At 40.6% G+C, this 16913-nt stretch overlaps 1 protein-coding gene across 2 annotated transcripts in view; it reads right to left on the bottom strand.

Annotated features, from left to right (window-relative positions):
* MBOAT1 (membrane bound O-acyltransferase domain containing 1) overlaps positions 1 to 16913 on the bottom strand; it is a 115644-nt gene that overhangs the window by 3600 nt on the left and 95131 nt on the right. For both annotated transcript variants that reach the window (XM_055323401.1, XM_055323400.1), the window contains exons 8-12: positions 16647 to 16839; positions 10718 to 10821; positions 8388 to 8452; positions 6268 to 6400; positions 3741 to 3892 (exon numbers count right to left, since the gene is read on the bottom strand). In XM_055323401.1, coding sequence (XP_055179376.1) covers positions 3741 to 3892; positions 6268 to 6400; positions 8388 to 8452; positions 10718 to 10821; positions 16647 to 16839 — 647 coding nt within the window. The remainder of the gene's footprint in view (positions 1 to 3740; positions 3893 to 6267; positions 6401 to 8387; positions 8453 to 10717; positions 10822 to 16646; positions 16840 to 16913) is intronic.

The following is a 16913-nucleotide window of genomic DNA, read 5'->3' as shown; positions in this document are numbered from 1 at the left end:
ACATATGGATTTGCTTTTCAAAATGAGTTCACAGAAAGGTTCTGCTATGGACTACATTTGTACCCCAACCCCCAATTCATGTGTTGAAGCCCTAACTTCCCACATGATGGAATTTGAAGAAGTGGAGCTTTGGGAGGTAATCTGGTTGGGGTGGGGTCCCCATGATGAGATTAGTGCCTTTATAAGAAGATAAAGAGAAAACAGAGTGGGAGCTGTCCCTCTGTCTCTGTCTCTCCTATATTCTCCTATATATGTCTCTGTCTCTCTGCCAGGTGAGGAAACTGCAAGAAGGCAGTCTTCCGTAAACCAAGAAGAGAACTTTCACCAAAAACCAAATCCACTGGCATCTTGATCATGGACTTCCCAGCCTCCTCAACTGTGAGAAATGTCTGTTGTTGAACTCACTCGGTCTGTACTCAGTCCTAGCATCCTGAGTTAAGACGAATTCTTTCATTTTTCACTTGGGATTCATTTACAACTTAAAAAAGATTAGAGAGGAATTTATTTTTTTTAAGATTTTATTTATTTATTCATGAGAGACACAGAGGGGGGGGGGGCAGAGTCCCTGTGTGGAGCCTGACATGGGACTCGATCCCGGGACTCAAGGATCATGTCCTAGGCCGAAGGCAGGCACTAAACCACTGAGCCACCCAGGGATCCCCCTAGACAGTAATTTAAAGTTAGGAAGTCTCACTGTAGATGGAAAACTGACTACACTTAAAAATAAAGCATGTCTGAAATTCAAACGTTAAGCAGTGAAGGATGTGCTGAGAAGTAGATTTGCACACACCTGCCATTCATTTCCAGTTACAGAAAGTAGCCCCAAGTGAGGAACAGATCTAGAATACAAGCAGACCCATCTCCATTAAAAGAGGATTCAATTCTCATTTCTTTCATCAGATTCAGTGAATCTCTTAAGAGATACTAAAAACACCTTTTGAGATGCAATGTAGGATTCACCTTTGGCAACATGTGACTCTTAAAATTCAAATTGATTAAAAATTGATAAAATTAAATTGACGAAAAATTCAACTGAATAAATTGATAAAATTAAAAATTCAGTTCCTTGAGTAAGGAACTAGCCACATTTCAAATGCTCCATGGCCACATGTGCTGATGGCTAACACAACTGGATGGCATTCCTGTCGTGGCAAACACTTCTACTGGACAGAGCTGATCTGGATAGGGAATTACTGTGTTTGAAATGAAATGGAAATCTACTTGGGTAATCTGGGTTGGTAACTATTAGATTCTTCCCCTAGAGCCCCAGAGTGTAGGGATCAGCATACTTTAGTCAGTTAAATGCATGTTATCTTAAATCACTATTTAGCATGATCCTCCACCAGTAACATTCTTCCTAAGTAGCTTCTCCTAAAGAAATGTTTAGTGACTGCATTACTGTTCTCGCTGTAAAGGAATTCTGGGTCTGAAAGTTAGGTCTAGCTGTGTGAGTTTTGTTCAATTACCCTCTCTGAGCTTCCACTTCATCATATGATAAATGGGGATACTGATACCTACTTCTTTCTCTCCTCAGCCCACTGCTATCTACCACGGGTTCTACGTTCTGCAACACTCGTTACTTGGGGCTTCAGTGCACAGACCTCCTCGTAGCCCAGGGGGCCTTTTCTATGCTGTTTCCTGTGTCTGGAGCACAGTTCAGAATGCCCCACCTTGCCCACCACCCTCCATCCTCACACACACTATGCCTGTTTCACTCCCCCGCTACAGCTTCCACATCCTAGCCCAGAGGCCACTCTCACCCAAAAGCTGCCCTGAATGTCCAGTATGAGTCAGATTCCTGCTACCCGCTCTCATAAGTCTTTGTACCATTCAGAGTACGATCTCAGTGCACGTATTTATAAATTTGCCCATTAATACCTGTCTCCTCCAACAAGCTATCCCCTCCAGAGTACCAGGACTGATTTCCATATTTTTTTCCATATTTTTCTTACCATCTTATCCCCAGCTTCTAGGACAGTACCCAGCAAATGGAAGGTATTAAGTGGTTTTGAGTTGAATGCAGGCATTTCTGATATAATGTGATACATACATTCTTGGGGGGGAAAATCTGGCATTTGGCAGTATCATGCATTTAAAATACTGGGGCATACGGAGGTATTGGGGGTGGGTTCATGTCAGAAGCAGACAACTCAGACCTGTGAGACTTTGTAACAAAAACAATTAGCACCTAAGCCAGGCACATTAGCTTACTGTGAATAATATAAAAGACCAGAAGGGGCAAATATTGGTCCAGAGAGAAGGGGAAAGAAGGCCGTGTGTGCAAGTGGGGCGGCCCTGAGGCTGGACAAGGTGGAGGGAAACCAGCTAAGGAGGGAAACCAGCAATCCAGGAATCCAGGGCGGAGCAGGTGGGGGAAGAGGGAGGGGGCGCCTCTCAGAAGAGGGAGCTCGGGGAAGGGGCACTCAATTTCAATACTCTTACTCTAGAACTTAACAGGTCTGTGCTCCTAGGACTGTAGGACCTGCACTGAGGGTTCTTCTTGCTGAAGATTCTAATTCTTTCCCACTATTCTGGCAACCTACGTCTAGAAACATTGGTATATAAACCAGCTCAACTTCCATGCTATACTGACAGAACACCTATGACCTAACAGGTAGTACAGAAACTGACTTCACGGGCATCACACACTTCCCTCCACTTCTTTTCCTATGACCCTATGACCCACAGGCGGTCGGGGGGGGGGGGGAGGGGTGCAGAAAGGGGGAGGGGATCTCTCTACTTATAGACCTTGCTATCTGTGTACTGAGTAGTAAAAGCTACTTTGATCATTTGACTAGTGCAACAACTACCCAGAAATCCCCACTTAAAATGGGACATGTTTGCATTTATTTTGAAGTCCGAGCTATGCTCCAAAATCAATATACCACTGAACAATACCAAGTCAGCCTTTATTAAGTACAGATTATATGCCAGGCATAAGGCTAAGCCCTTTGCACATTTATTTCATTCCAATCCGAAAAACAGTTTTTTGTGATAGAGTATATTCTTAAACCTCACTTACAGGTGAGAAAAGCCAGTTAAGAGAGGTTAATTATTTGCCCCAGGTCACAAACCAGTTGACAATAGTAGAAAAATACTAAATCAATCTGGGAGAAATAATAAAAGTTAAGCAAGAATCGGTTTAGAGTTCATCAGGACCACTGGGAGTTGAATACAAAAGCCGGACACTCCTTCCTTAAAGGTCTCTTGTTTCTGGTGTGAGCCATCTTTTTCCTCCATCCCACAGCTCAAACCATCAATCCCCCATGTGCACCACCAGTGCTATCATCCCACTAGCACCCCAGGCTCTCCCTGCAGACCAGGGACCTCAGGTCATCCCACCCAGCTCCTGCCCATTTCTGTCCTGCTCTCAGAATGCTCCCCAAGACTCCAACATAACCCCACATTCATCCTCTGAGTTGATAATCCAGACAGATTGCTGCAAACTTCACGGTCACAGCATCCTTTAATTACGTTAGGGATGTCTGAAAGGCTTCCTGTCAATTTTGCTCAGATGTATGGTTATATGTTTGTTGGGATCCCTAGGATAACCATTTCCTCCCAGAGCTTTCTATGGGCTATATTTAGAAATTCTTAATACTGAGTGACTCACAGTTTACATATCGAAGCTGTATTTAGAAATTCTTAATACTGAGTGACTCAGTTTACCAACTCCTGAGTCAAACACAGAGAAAACAGACCAGTTTACAAAACAGCAATTGAGAAAAATGGAAACTTACTTGTATAAGCTGATGGTTGGCTCAACTGCCAACAGGACAAAGGGTGCAACTGTGTAAGAGACAGCCAGCTGAGTGACTGCCCAGGTGACCACATCATACACAACCTTGAGGGCTCTGGAGGAAAGGAAGCAATGTCTGTAGTTGTTCCTCACCTGCGAGCAAAGGAAGGCAAAGCCAGGGGCAGGAGAAAGTATGAAAAATAAAAACAACTTTTATTCTGTGCATGCAGGCAGTATACTTCAGGAATATCAGTGATTAAAAGTACCATTGTGGTTTTTATTATTATAAAGATATATATTTATGTTCACTGTAGACAAATGTTCAAAGAACAAAGAACTAAGCAAAGAAAGAATTTATTTTTTGACATCTCCCAGACAAAGGGAGAGGTTTATAAACTTGGTACATATCCTTCCTAGCCTTTCTCTATTCATACATAACCATATTCGTACTTTCATTGATGGCATGGATTTATTTTCTAGACTGTTTTGTCATTTAGTAATGCATTAAAAATCTTATTCCAGTGATTTTTTTGCCAGTAAATATTAACCTGATATAATTTTAAGTTAATTATGAAAAAGTCAGCTTTTCCATAATTAATTTGTAGGTCTTTTGTCATACTGGGACTAGATTTGCCTCCAGAAAGACACCCAATTCCCAGCTCCAAGAAACAAAGGCACAGCTGAAACAGTGGCTCGCTTAGAGGTAGGTGAGCCCCAAAGCAGGTTAGGCTTCCCAAGGCTGCCTTGGTATGCTAAAAACATCTTCTGGGCCTTGAGTTCAAGGGTGAGCCAGAGCTCCATCCAATGGAGGAACTTGAGTGGTATCAGAAAACCCATAAGGTATTTCATTACTGAGTTCATTCTCCTGGGAACACTGTTCTACTAAAGAAAGGCTTTATATAAATCAGTGGTTTTATACCAGCTGAGATCACAGAGCTAAAGACATTTTAAGGAATAATACTCTGGATATTTTAAGAAACAAAATTCTGGTCTTTGTCTTAGTTTGTCCTGGCCATTTGTTCTTTACTTTTCTTTTCTAATCTAAGTAAGAATATGAATGGGAGAAAAGAAAATGTGTTATTTTCCATATATAATATATACTTTACTTTAAAAGTATACTAAGCAGTATGAGTAGTGATCAATTATCATTCTTGTTCACACATATATTCCAACAAACATTCACCTAACTAAAACAGAGATTCTGTGGGGAAGGGACTCCTATTCACTGTGGTATCCCAATGACTAGAACACAAACTGGCACATAAGGAGGGCTCCTGAAATATTCATGGAATATATGAATTAAAGAATGAGTGAAAAAAAAAAAAGAATGAGTGAATGAATAGCTCTGTTGGGGCTCCTAAGTTCACATCCAAAATACAGTTTGGCAAATACCAGAAAAAATTCCTGGCACCTGAATAACAAAGGCCCCAATCATTATCAAAGACTGCAATTAAATCAAATACCAAACTCCATCTGACAATCAGAGCATGCTAAATTGCAATTATTTACATACATGTTCATCTCACTCATTAAGGACAGGCATATTTTTTCTTTCTTTATCATCCTGCTCTACAACCAGGAACACTTGAAGACAAACTGAAGTCTACCCCAAAAACCTAGAGAACCAAATTTCTTTTTTTTTAAATTTTTTTATTTATTCATCCATGAGTCATATAGAGAGAGAGGCAGAGACACAGACAGAAGGAGAAGCAGGCTCCTCACAGGAAGCCTGATGCGAGACTCAGTCCCCAGACCCAGGATCATGCCCTGAGCTGAAGGCAATCACTTAACCACTGAGTCACCCAAGTGTCCCGAGAACCAAATTTCTAAAATTCACAGAGAATTTTACACAGACTAATTTACCAGATCAGGCATGAGAACATGAAAAGTTAGAGCAGTCTCTAACCCCACAGTTTCTGTGACTGCAATTTTACTGGCTGCACAGACTTTGTGAATTATTTCTAAACTTAGGATACTGAAATGAGAAATTGAATATAAGCAGAATGAAGCCTATGAGCCTCAATTAGTCAATTACTCATCTGTATTGGTAGACTCTCTGTGTAATGATTAAACATGTTTTCAGCCACAGAGATGGGGTGCCTGGGGCTCAGTCAGTTGAGCATTTGACTCTTGGTTTGGGCTCAGGTCTTGATCTCAGGGTCAAGGGATCAAGCCCCCACATATTGGCCTCTGTGCTCAGCAGGGAGTCTGCTTTCCCTCTGCCCCTTCCCCCATTCATGTATGTACTCTCTCTCTAAAATAAATCTTTAAAAAGTTTTACTCTTCTAAAGTATTAAACGTTCATTACTCCTAAAATTTCTTTTGTTTTGCCAAAACATCTGTAAATAACATGAAAATAGTTCATTTTATTGTTCAAAATTGCTATATATTGAAGTATTTCTCTAATAGGAAGACTTCTGTTGGATTTTTCACTCCCAACTCCACCACCTCCTAATAGGATCAGAACACAACAAACATAGAGGCATCAGATTATAAAGGAAAAGATCCTACAACCAAAGGAAGCTTACTGTTCTGGCTGCTACTGTGACAAGGATTCCAGTTAAGAAAGTAAAATAGTATCCAGGGTAGACACCATGCCACAAGGCAGACAGGAAGAAGGTTAGCACCGTGGGGTACCATGGAACCCGTTCATAGCATACTCTGTGAAGAGAGGAAGATGCAATGAGTCACAGGTGAAACATAGCAGAAACGTTTACCTACACTTGTGTCTTCAGACCATGCAAAAATCATCTCATCAATTCCCTATCAGGGACTTTGAATGCAACCCTAGCTGCCTAAACTCCATGTCCTGAATGCTACCAGACAGGCAATTCACAGTCATTTGGGGAGAGGGATATGAAGTTTTAACCTGCAAGGAATGAAATGATCTAGACCCCATCATACTACATCTAAAAAACTCCAAGTGGTCACTCTATGCAGTAATAGTTCCTGCCTTGGAGAAGCTTACTCCACCAATACCCTAATTTACCAGAAAATTTATGGATAGGTGCCACTGGCACTACAAATTTTAATATTAAGATAGCATCTTTAGAAGCAGATATCCTCATTTAGTCAAAAGTAATTCTTTCCAACATGGCCCCTATGCCACCTGACTAGCCAATGCTGCAAACCCTTTCATCTATTGTGGCAATGACTCCAGTACAAAATCAGTGTGTCAACTATATGAATTTTCAGCTCTTACGGTGTCCGTTGGATTTCATTCCATGAATTTGCTTGAAAAACTGATATTGTGAGGATGTAGAAATTGTCCTCAAATACCTTGGAGATCTTTGACTCTTGTTGTTTTACTAAATTCAATCTACAAATCACCAGTGGCACTATAAGGAAGCCACTATGTGGTTTACTAAACAAGAGGACCCAAATAAAAAGATAAGAATTCAAATAGTCAACACTAATCTAGCTCTGCATAGGTTGTCAAAAATAATGGATTTGAACCCAAACTAAGGATTATGGCTCCCATTTCATACAAAGAAAGAGAATGCATTCGGGGAGAGAAAGACAGGACTGGGATGCCACTTGGCAATGTTTCTTTGAAACGGGGTAGTTTGCCCGGGTATTTGTTTCTTAGTGTCTGTGTCTATCTTTTTGTACAAATAAGATATTTCATTTTCTAAAATGATATTTTAAAATATTTTTTTTCATTTATTATGTGCTCATATATGTTCAGTCATCTTAGAACATAAACTCCTAATGGAGATGGTAGGATTTTTGATCCATTGGGACTACCCAATATAGAGAAATAGAGTTTTACGCTAAAATTATTGATCAGATTAATAGCAAAAATAAGTGCAAGTTTTCCAAAACTGCATGTTCAGATCAACTTTCAGACAACAGTGCATGAGCTTACTTTGGAGGTGTTACAATACATTGTCTCTTACCCCAATGTTGTGGCCCATGAAAAATGCTATGGGTCAAAAACAGAATCTACAGCCTGATAGAATCATACTCTCCCTGCATTCATATGATAGGAATATTCACTAGCTAGAATTTGTTGCTTCAAAGATAGCATATTATTAGTTCCATATTAAGTAATGTTTCCAATTTTGCAATGTGTAGGGAAACACAAGGATAGAGAAATACGAACAAAAAACAAAGTTAAAAAGCATAAAGGTCTAGGGTACCATAAAGCTCTTAATGCTAGGGATAAATGGAGATCGTCAGTGATTCGATGCTGATACTGACCTTCCTTGACATTTGAGCAATGTATTCTCTAGGTAAGAGGTGGCACAACACAGAGGTTTAAGAGCCTGGCTCTTGAGACAGTCTATTGGGATTCATGATAAGCATTAGCTGTGTGACTTTGGACAAGTGACATAACCTCTCTGTGCTCACTTTCCTCATCTGTAAAATAGGGATGACTACCAACATCTCATGGGATTGATATGAAAGCTAAATGAGTGGCTGCTGCACAGGAATGGCACTATTCAGTGATACACTAAAATATGGTACATAGTGACCTTCTCACATCACTGTATTTCTACTTTTCCATTTACAGGGCATAGATGTTAATACAAAACAACAGTGTCAGATGACACATTACTACTGGCAGACTTGCGGCTCATCTGGTGACTCCCATCTAAACATATCCAAGTGCCATGAGTAATGAGGTCATTCTTATTTTTCTTACCGCTTTAGCCAAGTAGCTGTCTGAATATTCCAGTTTTCTAAGTACATTTTGAAACTTGTGGCAGTCTAGAAAGAAGAAAATAACACCTATCATTAGCTTTAAAAATACCCCAAGTAATGGAAAGTCTTCCCCAGAATTTCCCTGGCGGCAGATGAGATGTGCTATTTCAATAGGGACTACTCCATCAAGAGTAGATCAGCTGTTCCAACCTACACAGTAAAATTTTCTGGTATTTATAAGATTTACTTTGCACTAAGACTTGGCTTACAAAGTCTTCATTTCCCTCGAGATTTATTTTCAAATGATAGGAAAATTGAGGGAATGTCTTGTAGGTTTTTCTTCTACTCTGGTTAAAAAAAAAAAAAAAAACTTAAGTCATCTGAGTTTTAAAACTAAACACTCTAAAAAGGGGTTTGCCACAGGAAAAGTTTAATCATGTCAATTTAGGGCCTTTCTGGAGACAGCCTAAATTTGTCATCGTTCACTATGTGGCCATCTATAAACTAGGTCAGTCTTGTGGAGTTATGCTACAAATAGCTGCTCAGGTTCAAATGCTTCCAGTTGTATTTAGAATAGCGAGAGATTTCATGCATGAAGGGGTCTCAATACAAAAAAGAAAACAGACATCACCCAACTGGCAATGACACTAGTACTATGGAAGAGAGATTCTAAATTAAGCCATCAATTGGGTTTTCTCATTTAAAAAAAAAAAAGTCTTATCAAAGGCTGGTAGTAGAAAGCATGAAGCAAACATTCAAGAGCCAGAATTCCTAACAAAGGTGAAAGTACCACTTTTTTTCTATTTTAACCAAAAGAAAATCTCAGGCCATACACTAGTACATTTGGAGGGAAGGAGAGAGATAATAGAGAGATGGATAGAGGGATGGATGGAGCTATAAATAGAAGATAGATATTGTATTATGACTTTTTATTTCAAAACCCTAAGGGGTTTTATTTATGTTCTCTATGGCTAATAAAATGCTATATGCACAGCTTCAATGTACCTTAACTAAGTCAGATGTCCTTGGTTTTCTTTAGTTCTTTGCTCTCTATCAACTCTACTGAATATCCAAACTCCCTCTTTCTGGTTTTCTTTGATAATAAAGATATGACTTAATAACTTAGCCCTTCACGCTGGCCACATACTCAGTGAAAGGACTAGGTCTTGGTGTACTGGTGGGCAGCCAGACGGAAGGGGAGCCACTCTAAAGGACATGTGCCCACAGTGCTCTGAAGCAGCTAACAGTGGCCCATGACTTTTGAGGAAGAGAATTTGAGTGGGAAAAGGGAGCAAAGTTATAACACATTTGAACTTTCTTGTATAGACATGAGAACCTTGTAGATGATCCACATTGCTTTCCAAAATTGAGAAAAGTGGCTCTGGAGGCTACAGTTTATCCATTTAAGATGAAGAGAAGTCTCAGGGATCAAGAAGGTGGAGAACATCTGCCATGTCTCCTTTTGGCCTAATGTCCACCTAACGGGAAGCAGGTGGTCAGTCTCCACATCCCTTGTTTCTTGCTCTACATGCATATTTCCTTCGCTTGCTCTCCAGTGGCACCCTGCCTGCCCTGTGGTGGGTGGGAAACCACATCCAACAGCAAATATGAGTCACCTGGCTAGAGAACCAACCCTTCTGTATATTGAGAACCATGACTTTACTCCCAGCAGCAAGGAGGAAAGGGTCGAAGACTGGGCCTTCCTATGAGTTCCGAGTGCTAATGATATAAGGAAACCAAGAATGATGTGGCCCCAAAGAGACCACCTCTGAAGATGTGGACATCTTGAGAGCTGTGGTCCAAGAACAAAGCCAGTGGAAGACAAACAGCCACACTGATTCTAGTGGTCTAAAAGCTCTATGTCGTGACAGTTCTTAAAATAAGATGGATTAGAAATGTTTCAAAAGGATGACAGAGGGCTTGCAATATTAAAATCTCAATACAGGAGCCTCCCCGTCTGTATTCCTGATTGAAGAAAGTAGAATGTGAAACAAGAGAAAATGGCATCTGGACTTTCTAGTTGAGAGAACAGGAATATAAACAACAAAAAAGATTTTCCTGGCTCTTTTTCAGATTTCTGCATGTCATTTCTTGAACCATTACAACTGTCAAGAAAGTAGGTATCTTAAAAAAAAAAAAAAAAAAAAAAAAACAGGAAAAATTCCAAGATGCAAAATGTCCAGGAGGCTGCTGGACCTGGCATTCCCTGATGGCTCTCCCTCAGACACTCTGAGGAAGAGCTTCCGGGGATACTGCACTCAAAGCACACTATTTGCTTTATTCACCATTATTCAATAATGGAAGCTTGATTCAAAAACATAGTAGACTCACCTCAATTTTCCAGATGTTTAGGTTAGAAAGCAGATCCCAACAGAAATTTCCATTCTTATCCACTCCACTGAACCCAAAGCCAGCTGCATTATTCACTGCATCAGCTATGGTTTTTAAAACAACATATTAGGATATGGAACAAAAGTCACATTGCTGTTTTAAAAGATATTAAATGTCTGTCTTGCTTTAAGATTGAGAGACAGGCAGTAGTTTCTCCTTGGAAAAGAAACCAAAACAACTAAAAGGATCATTATAAATCAGAAAAACCTTTTGAGCTCTTTGGTAGCCTTAATTTTTATTCATTTTTTATTTATTAACTAGCATTTAGTGAGCACCTGCTAAGGAAGAAGGCACTAGATGCTCCTAAAATGCAAAATTAAAATAAAAGAAAAATGAACTGGGACAAACAATAGGATTTAGTGACCAACTTCATGTAAGAAGAGAAAGGAAGAAGGTAAACATACATCTCAGCTCAGAAGCAGGGGTCAGAAGAAACAGGGGAACCAGGTGATTTGGACAGGTCCAGGAGCTGCCATTAAAGATGGCACAACATGAATGGATAGCATTAGGTCAGGAGGAGAACCAGCTCTGAAAGAGAAATTGGAGCTCATTCTGGACATATTAAGCATGACATGCCAGTAGGTTGGGGCTGGGGCTGCCAAGATATAGTTAGAAAAGTTGGGGCTGCCAAGATATAGTTAGAAAAGTTTAGAACACAAGACAAAAGACAGAGCTAGAGATGTGAATGTGGGGCCAGCCACCACGGAGACCACACGTGGACCCAATTACCAAAGCATCCTACCCATAAAGTCAGTTTGAGAAAGGTCAGGTTTCCATCTTTATTCCACTTCACTGAACTATAAGATGTCCTCCTACATTGAGTATAACATTTCTAATTCCTCAATTATGTGATTCTGTAACCAAATAGAGACCTGATGAAATCAACATACTCTTATTATGATGACCAAAAGGCTAATTCTCTCTCCACTTAGTTCAATTCTGTCAGAATATTTTCTTTAAAAAAAAAATAAACTTCAACACCCACAAAACAAATAATCCAATTAAAAAATGGGCAGAAGACATGACAGACATTGCTCCAAAGAAGACATACAGATGGCCAACAAACACATGAAAAGATGCTCAATATCACTCATCATCAGGGAAATGCAAATCAAATCACAATGAGGTATCACCTCACACGTCAGAATGGCTAAAAAAAAAAAAAATCCAAGAAACAAGAGGTGTTGGCAAGGATGTAGAGAAAGGGAAATGCTCTTACACTTTTGGTGGGAATATAAACTGGTGCAACCACTCTGGGGAATGGTATGGAGGTTCCTCAAAAAATTACAAATAGAACTACCCTATGATCCAGTAATCGCACTATGGGTGTTTACCCCCAAAATACAAAAATACTAGTTCAAAGGGCTATTTGCACCCGTATGTTTATAGCAGCACTATCTACAATAGCCAAACTATGGAAACAGCTGAAGTAGTCCATCAACAGATGAATGGATAAAGAGGTGGCATGTATCTACAATGGAATATTACTCAGCCATAAAAAATGAAATCTTGCCATTTACAGTAACATGAGTGGATCTAGAGAACTGTAATGCGAAGTGATATAAGTCAGAAAGACAAACACCATATGTCTCACTCGTATGTGGAATTTGAGAAACAAGACAAAAGAAAAAAAGAGACAAGCCAAGAAACAAACTCTGAACTACAGAGAACACGCTGATGGTTCCCACTGGTGGGGGTGGGGATAGGTGAAATAGATGATAAGGATGAAGGAGGGCACTCATCATCATGAGCACCAGGTGATGCACAGAAGTGTTGAATCAGTATATTATATACCTAAACTAATAACATTGTATATTAACTATACTGGAATCAAAATAAGAAGTAAACTAAACCACAACACTGTAAACCACAACACTGTAAGATCAACCACAACTAGATCTTAGATCTAGGGAGATCTTAGAGAAGTCTGTCTTGAGGCTTCATTCGTTTTTCTCCATAGACATTCAGGTCCAGCTCCAGAGTGACTTCTGAAGAGTTACTCTCAAGAAAAACAATCTATGTTTGTCTCCTTTCCTTTTGGCATAGTTGGGTGATTTAACACTGCTTATCTTATGCTTGGCTTCACTGGGAAATGATCTGGTTTCTTTTAGAAGGATGAGAAGTTCTGAGTGCTGCTAGGTCATTCTCCCTAGCTGACTGGATGGAAACTCCATGGAAAAGGAAAAAAGCAACTTAGCAGGGGTGTACCAGTTAGGAAACAAAGTTGTTTGTTTTTTAAGATTATTTATTTATTTATTTTAAAAAGATTTTATTTATTTTTTCATGAGAGACACACACACAGAGAGAGAGAGAGGCAGAGACACAGGCAGAGGGAGAAGCAGGCTTGACGCAGAACTCGATCTCGGGTCTCCAGGATCATGCCCTGGGCTGAAGGCAGTGCTAAACCGCTGAGCCACCTGGGCTGCCCAAGATTGTTTATTTAACAGAGAGAGAGTGAGGATGCACAAACGCATACCCAAGCAGAGGGGGCAGCAGGCAGAGGGAGAAGCAGGCTTGGCCCCAGGACCCCAGGATCATGACCTGAGTTGAAGGCAGATGGTTGAATGACTGAGCCACCCTGGTGCCCCAAGGATTGAAGTTTTAAATGTGTGGGAAGACACTGAATGACAAGATGAGCTGAACCAGAAGGAGAGGAGCCCTTCGGGGTCAGTGTTGGAAACTAAAACTAAGCTGGTGGATGGTATGAGACCAGGAGCCCTGCAATTGCTTCTCCTACCTCCAGCCTCATCTAAAAAGCAGAATAGCAACAACTTCTCTGTTTGGTGCCTGCAGTCTTTCTAGGATTTTACAAAGCACTCTACAGGCATTCTCCTCCAGTGCTCCCAGCGGTGTGAAGATGGTGGGTCAGGGCAGGCTCTAGAGGCAGAGCCCCTGGCTTCCCATGTCCACTGAGCAACATACAGAATGTACAGCCTCGAGAGAGTGTCTAACATCTAGAAATCCATTCCGTTGAGAAGAAAATGGAGATATGAATGGTACCTATCTTAAAGCCACATTGAAAGAATTAGATGAGATGTGAGTAGAGCTCATGGCACAGTGCCTAGCCCAAGTCAGCACTCAAGAAATGTTAGCTGCTGTTCTCACTATCCCCATCTTCCCAAGGCTTAGCGATGCTAACACACTGATCACTCAGGTGGTAAACAGTGCCAGGCTCCAAATGCTAGAAAGAATTCTGATCCCACTACCTGAGTGTCTGGGAGCCACTATGAAAGACAAAGGAAGGACCAGAATAGTGGCTCTCAGATGCTGCATCCAGAGCCTGGCTACTCAGCCTGTACCCCCTTGTCCTTCCACCACCGTTTATCCAAGACGTGTTTTTTGCCTCCGAGCAGTGAGAGGTTCTAAGTTCGCCAACCCCAAACTGGCTTTACTTGTATTGTCTATTGTATTATTACAGATAAATGAGCTTGGACACCCATATTTTGGAGGTTGTGATCCTTGGAACACAGCCTGGGCTGAAGTTGAGTCTCACTAGTTAGTACTAATTAGTAAGAGAAAAACAACCAGAATTGTACACTACATCCAAAGAAAATTGCTTTTATTATTTTACTATAAACAGTAAGGAGAGCAAGGCGAACACCATGCGGATCGGCTGAGATTCATGAAGAGGCCAGCTTTAAGGATTAAATTTATAATCATGTATAATTAGTGCATCAATTATATGCAAATGATGTTCTAAGGAGTTGGAAAAAACAATCATTCGGTTAAGCAGTTTAAATATTCCCCGTTATGCTATTCATTGCTTCTTTAATCATAAATAATACAAAGATTAATTTCAGACCAGCCTATGCAACTGACACCGTAACAAAGTTCAAATCGAGGCCGTACAAATTAATGAAGTGCGTCTCTCCTGAAGCTACCCAAAAAAAGATAAAGGGAAGGACGTACAGAAAAGAGCCAAGTCCACGGAGAAAGCTACCCACAGAAAAGGACACTCCCAATATTTGGGGCAGTCCCAAAAGGGCAGACCGATGCCAGACGCCCCCTTGTTGCCTAGAACCGCCCCTCCTCACCCCCACCTCCGCCAGCACAACCCACCTCGTGTTAGACTTTCCCTAGGAGGCCACGCATGGCCTTGCTTCCCTCCTAAAGCAGGAGCTGATTTAGTCCAGAAGCCAGCCCTGAAGCCCTAGGACACAGAACATGGGAGTGGGAAAGGTAGGGAGAAGGGAGAGAAAAGGAAGGGTAAGTAAAGAAGTAGAAGGTAGAAAGGAGAGGGAGATGGTCTCTCTTCCTCTCACTCTCTCATTTGCAAACACACACAGGTTAGAGCAAGGTGAAAATAATAAGTATTTCATGTAGAAAAGTAAGCCTGGTGTTCTAAACAGATTTCAACCATAGCACGTATCATGCCTACCTACCGAAGAGATCAGCATTCTTAATAAAGCCACTGCAGAAAGAGTGAAAATAAGGCTTTTGCAGCCTTCCAAAACAACGGGTCTATATTCAGCATTCCTTTCGGTATTCCTGGCATTGAGACAGCTCTCCATGGTGGGCACACACATCTCCATGCCCACAGACCAGAACAGTCTTGACGGCAGAGAAGAGGCCTTATTCACCTTTGCATTCCTCCTAGCTCAGAACCTTCCTATCAGCAAACACTCCCTGCATTAAACCAAAGGTGACCAAATTTCCCACACTGCAAATTTTTTAAAAGCTGATCTTTTCTGGCCAAGTGTTACATAAACACTGCACTGGACTGAATTTCTCCCTGAACATGTCAACTTTTAAAAATAATCTGGACCAGGACTTGAGGAGAGAGAGGAATGAGGAGTTATTACTTTTTTCTTAATGGGTACAGCGCTCCTGTTTGGGGTGATGGGAAAAGTTCTGGAGATGGATGGTGGTGATGGTTGCACAACACTGTGAATGAACTTGATGCCATTAATTTGTCCACTAGAGATGGGTAAAATGACAAATTCTATGTTATATTTTATCACAATAAAAAAAAATAAAAATCATTTAGCAGCTACAAGCTTTAATTTAGGGATTAAAAACTTGGAGCATGAAATGAAGGAAACAGAACTCAGTGAAGTGCTATGCCTTCACTCATGGAACATGGGCTAAGCATTAGGCACTGAGTTTAATCATCTGTTTGACTTAATAAACCAAATCAGTGCTTTCTGACATCAAGACCCAGATCACCTTCAGCTAAGAAGTTAAATTTCCATTCCTGTAAGGGCTCCAAATATGAAGTAGATAGGGCTGCCGTGCCTTATCAAAATTCCTTACCATTCCTGGTAAGTAAATAGGAGGACTTACTGCTCACTCCAGCAAAGCTTTAAACTTTTCCAGTCTAAAATTGTTTGAAAGGAGAGAGGAAAAAAGCAAATAAAGTTGAACTTTCTACCTTAAAAAAAAATATTTATCACTTGAAGTCAGTTTCTAAGGCATAAAGCTTAACCAACAAATTTTTTTAAACAACTGTTTCTTTAAAAGTGCAACCTAAATCAGCATGTGTGTTGGTAAAGTTATTCAAGCGTGTACCCTCTATTATGTACCACCCAGAAAAATCACAATACAGCCAGATCATTCTAGAATTTTCCCTTAACTTTCCACTGTACTAATGGAGCTTCAATTGGTGGAGGAAGCTTCCAAGTTTGGACATCTGTTAATAACATTGAGCTGAAATGACAGCCAAGATTGCTTTTCTCTTATCACAGATAATTGAATTTATGGATGGTGGGACATAGGAGTGCTAGCTGGAAAGTACAAAATGATATTGGCTCAGCTGCCTCCATCATGTATTAATTTTTTTTGATTAGGTGATCCAAAATGCTGTTCTGGGTAAGCCATCCAAGGAGTATCACTCTCCCTCATTCATTCAGGGCCATTCCATCAAACGTACCTAACGTCCAGGCAAAGTAATACTTGGGCTTCGAGGCTTGCATGACAATATATAAGTAGCAGAGCCGAGTCAGAAAGTTTGCTTTGTGAACAAACCAATCATCAACCAGGCAGGTGACCGGGAAGGTCTTGGTGAGTGTCAAAAACAGGAGGAGAGACACCAAGGTCATACACAACTTGTGTATCACAGCTCCCTGAAATGTGGGGGAAAAAAAAAATCAGTGTAACCATTCAGGCCTCTGGTATGAGGAAAACAATTTCAGCAAGG

The sequence above is a fragment of the Nyctereutes procyonoides genome, unplaced genomic scaffold (genome assembly GCF_905146905.1).
Source record: "Nyctereutes procyonoides isolate TBG_1078 unplaced genomic scaffold, NYPRO_anot_genome, whole genome shotgun sequence".
Classification (NCBI taxonomy): Eukaryota; Metazoa; Chordata; class Mammalia; order Carnivora; family Canidae; genus Nyctereutes; species Nyctereutes procyonoides.
This window is presented reverse-complemented; position numbering and strand designations above follow the sequence as displayed.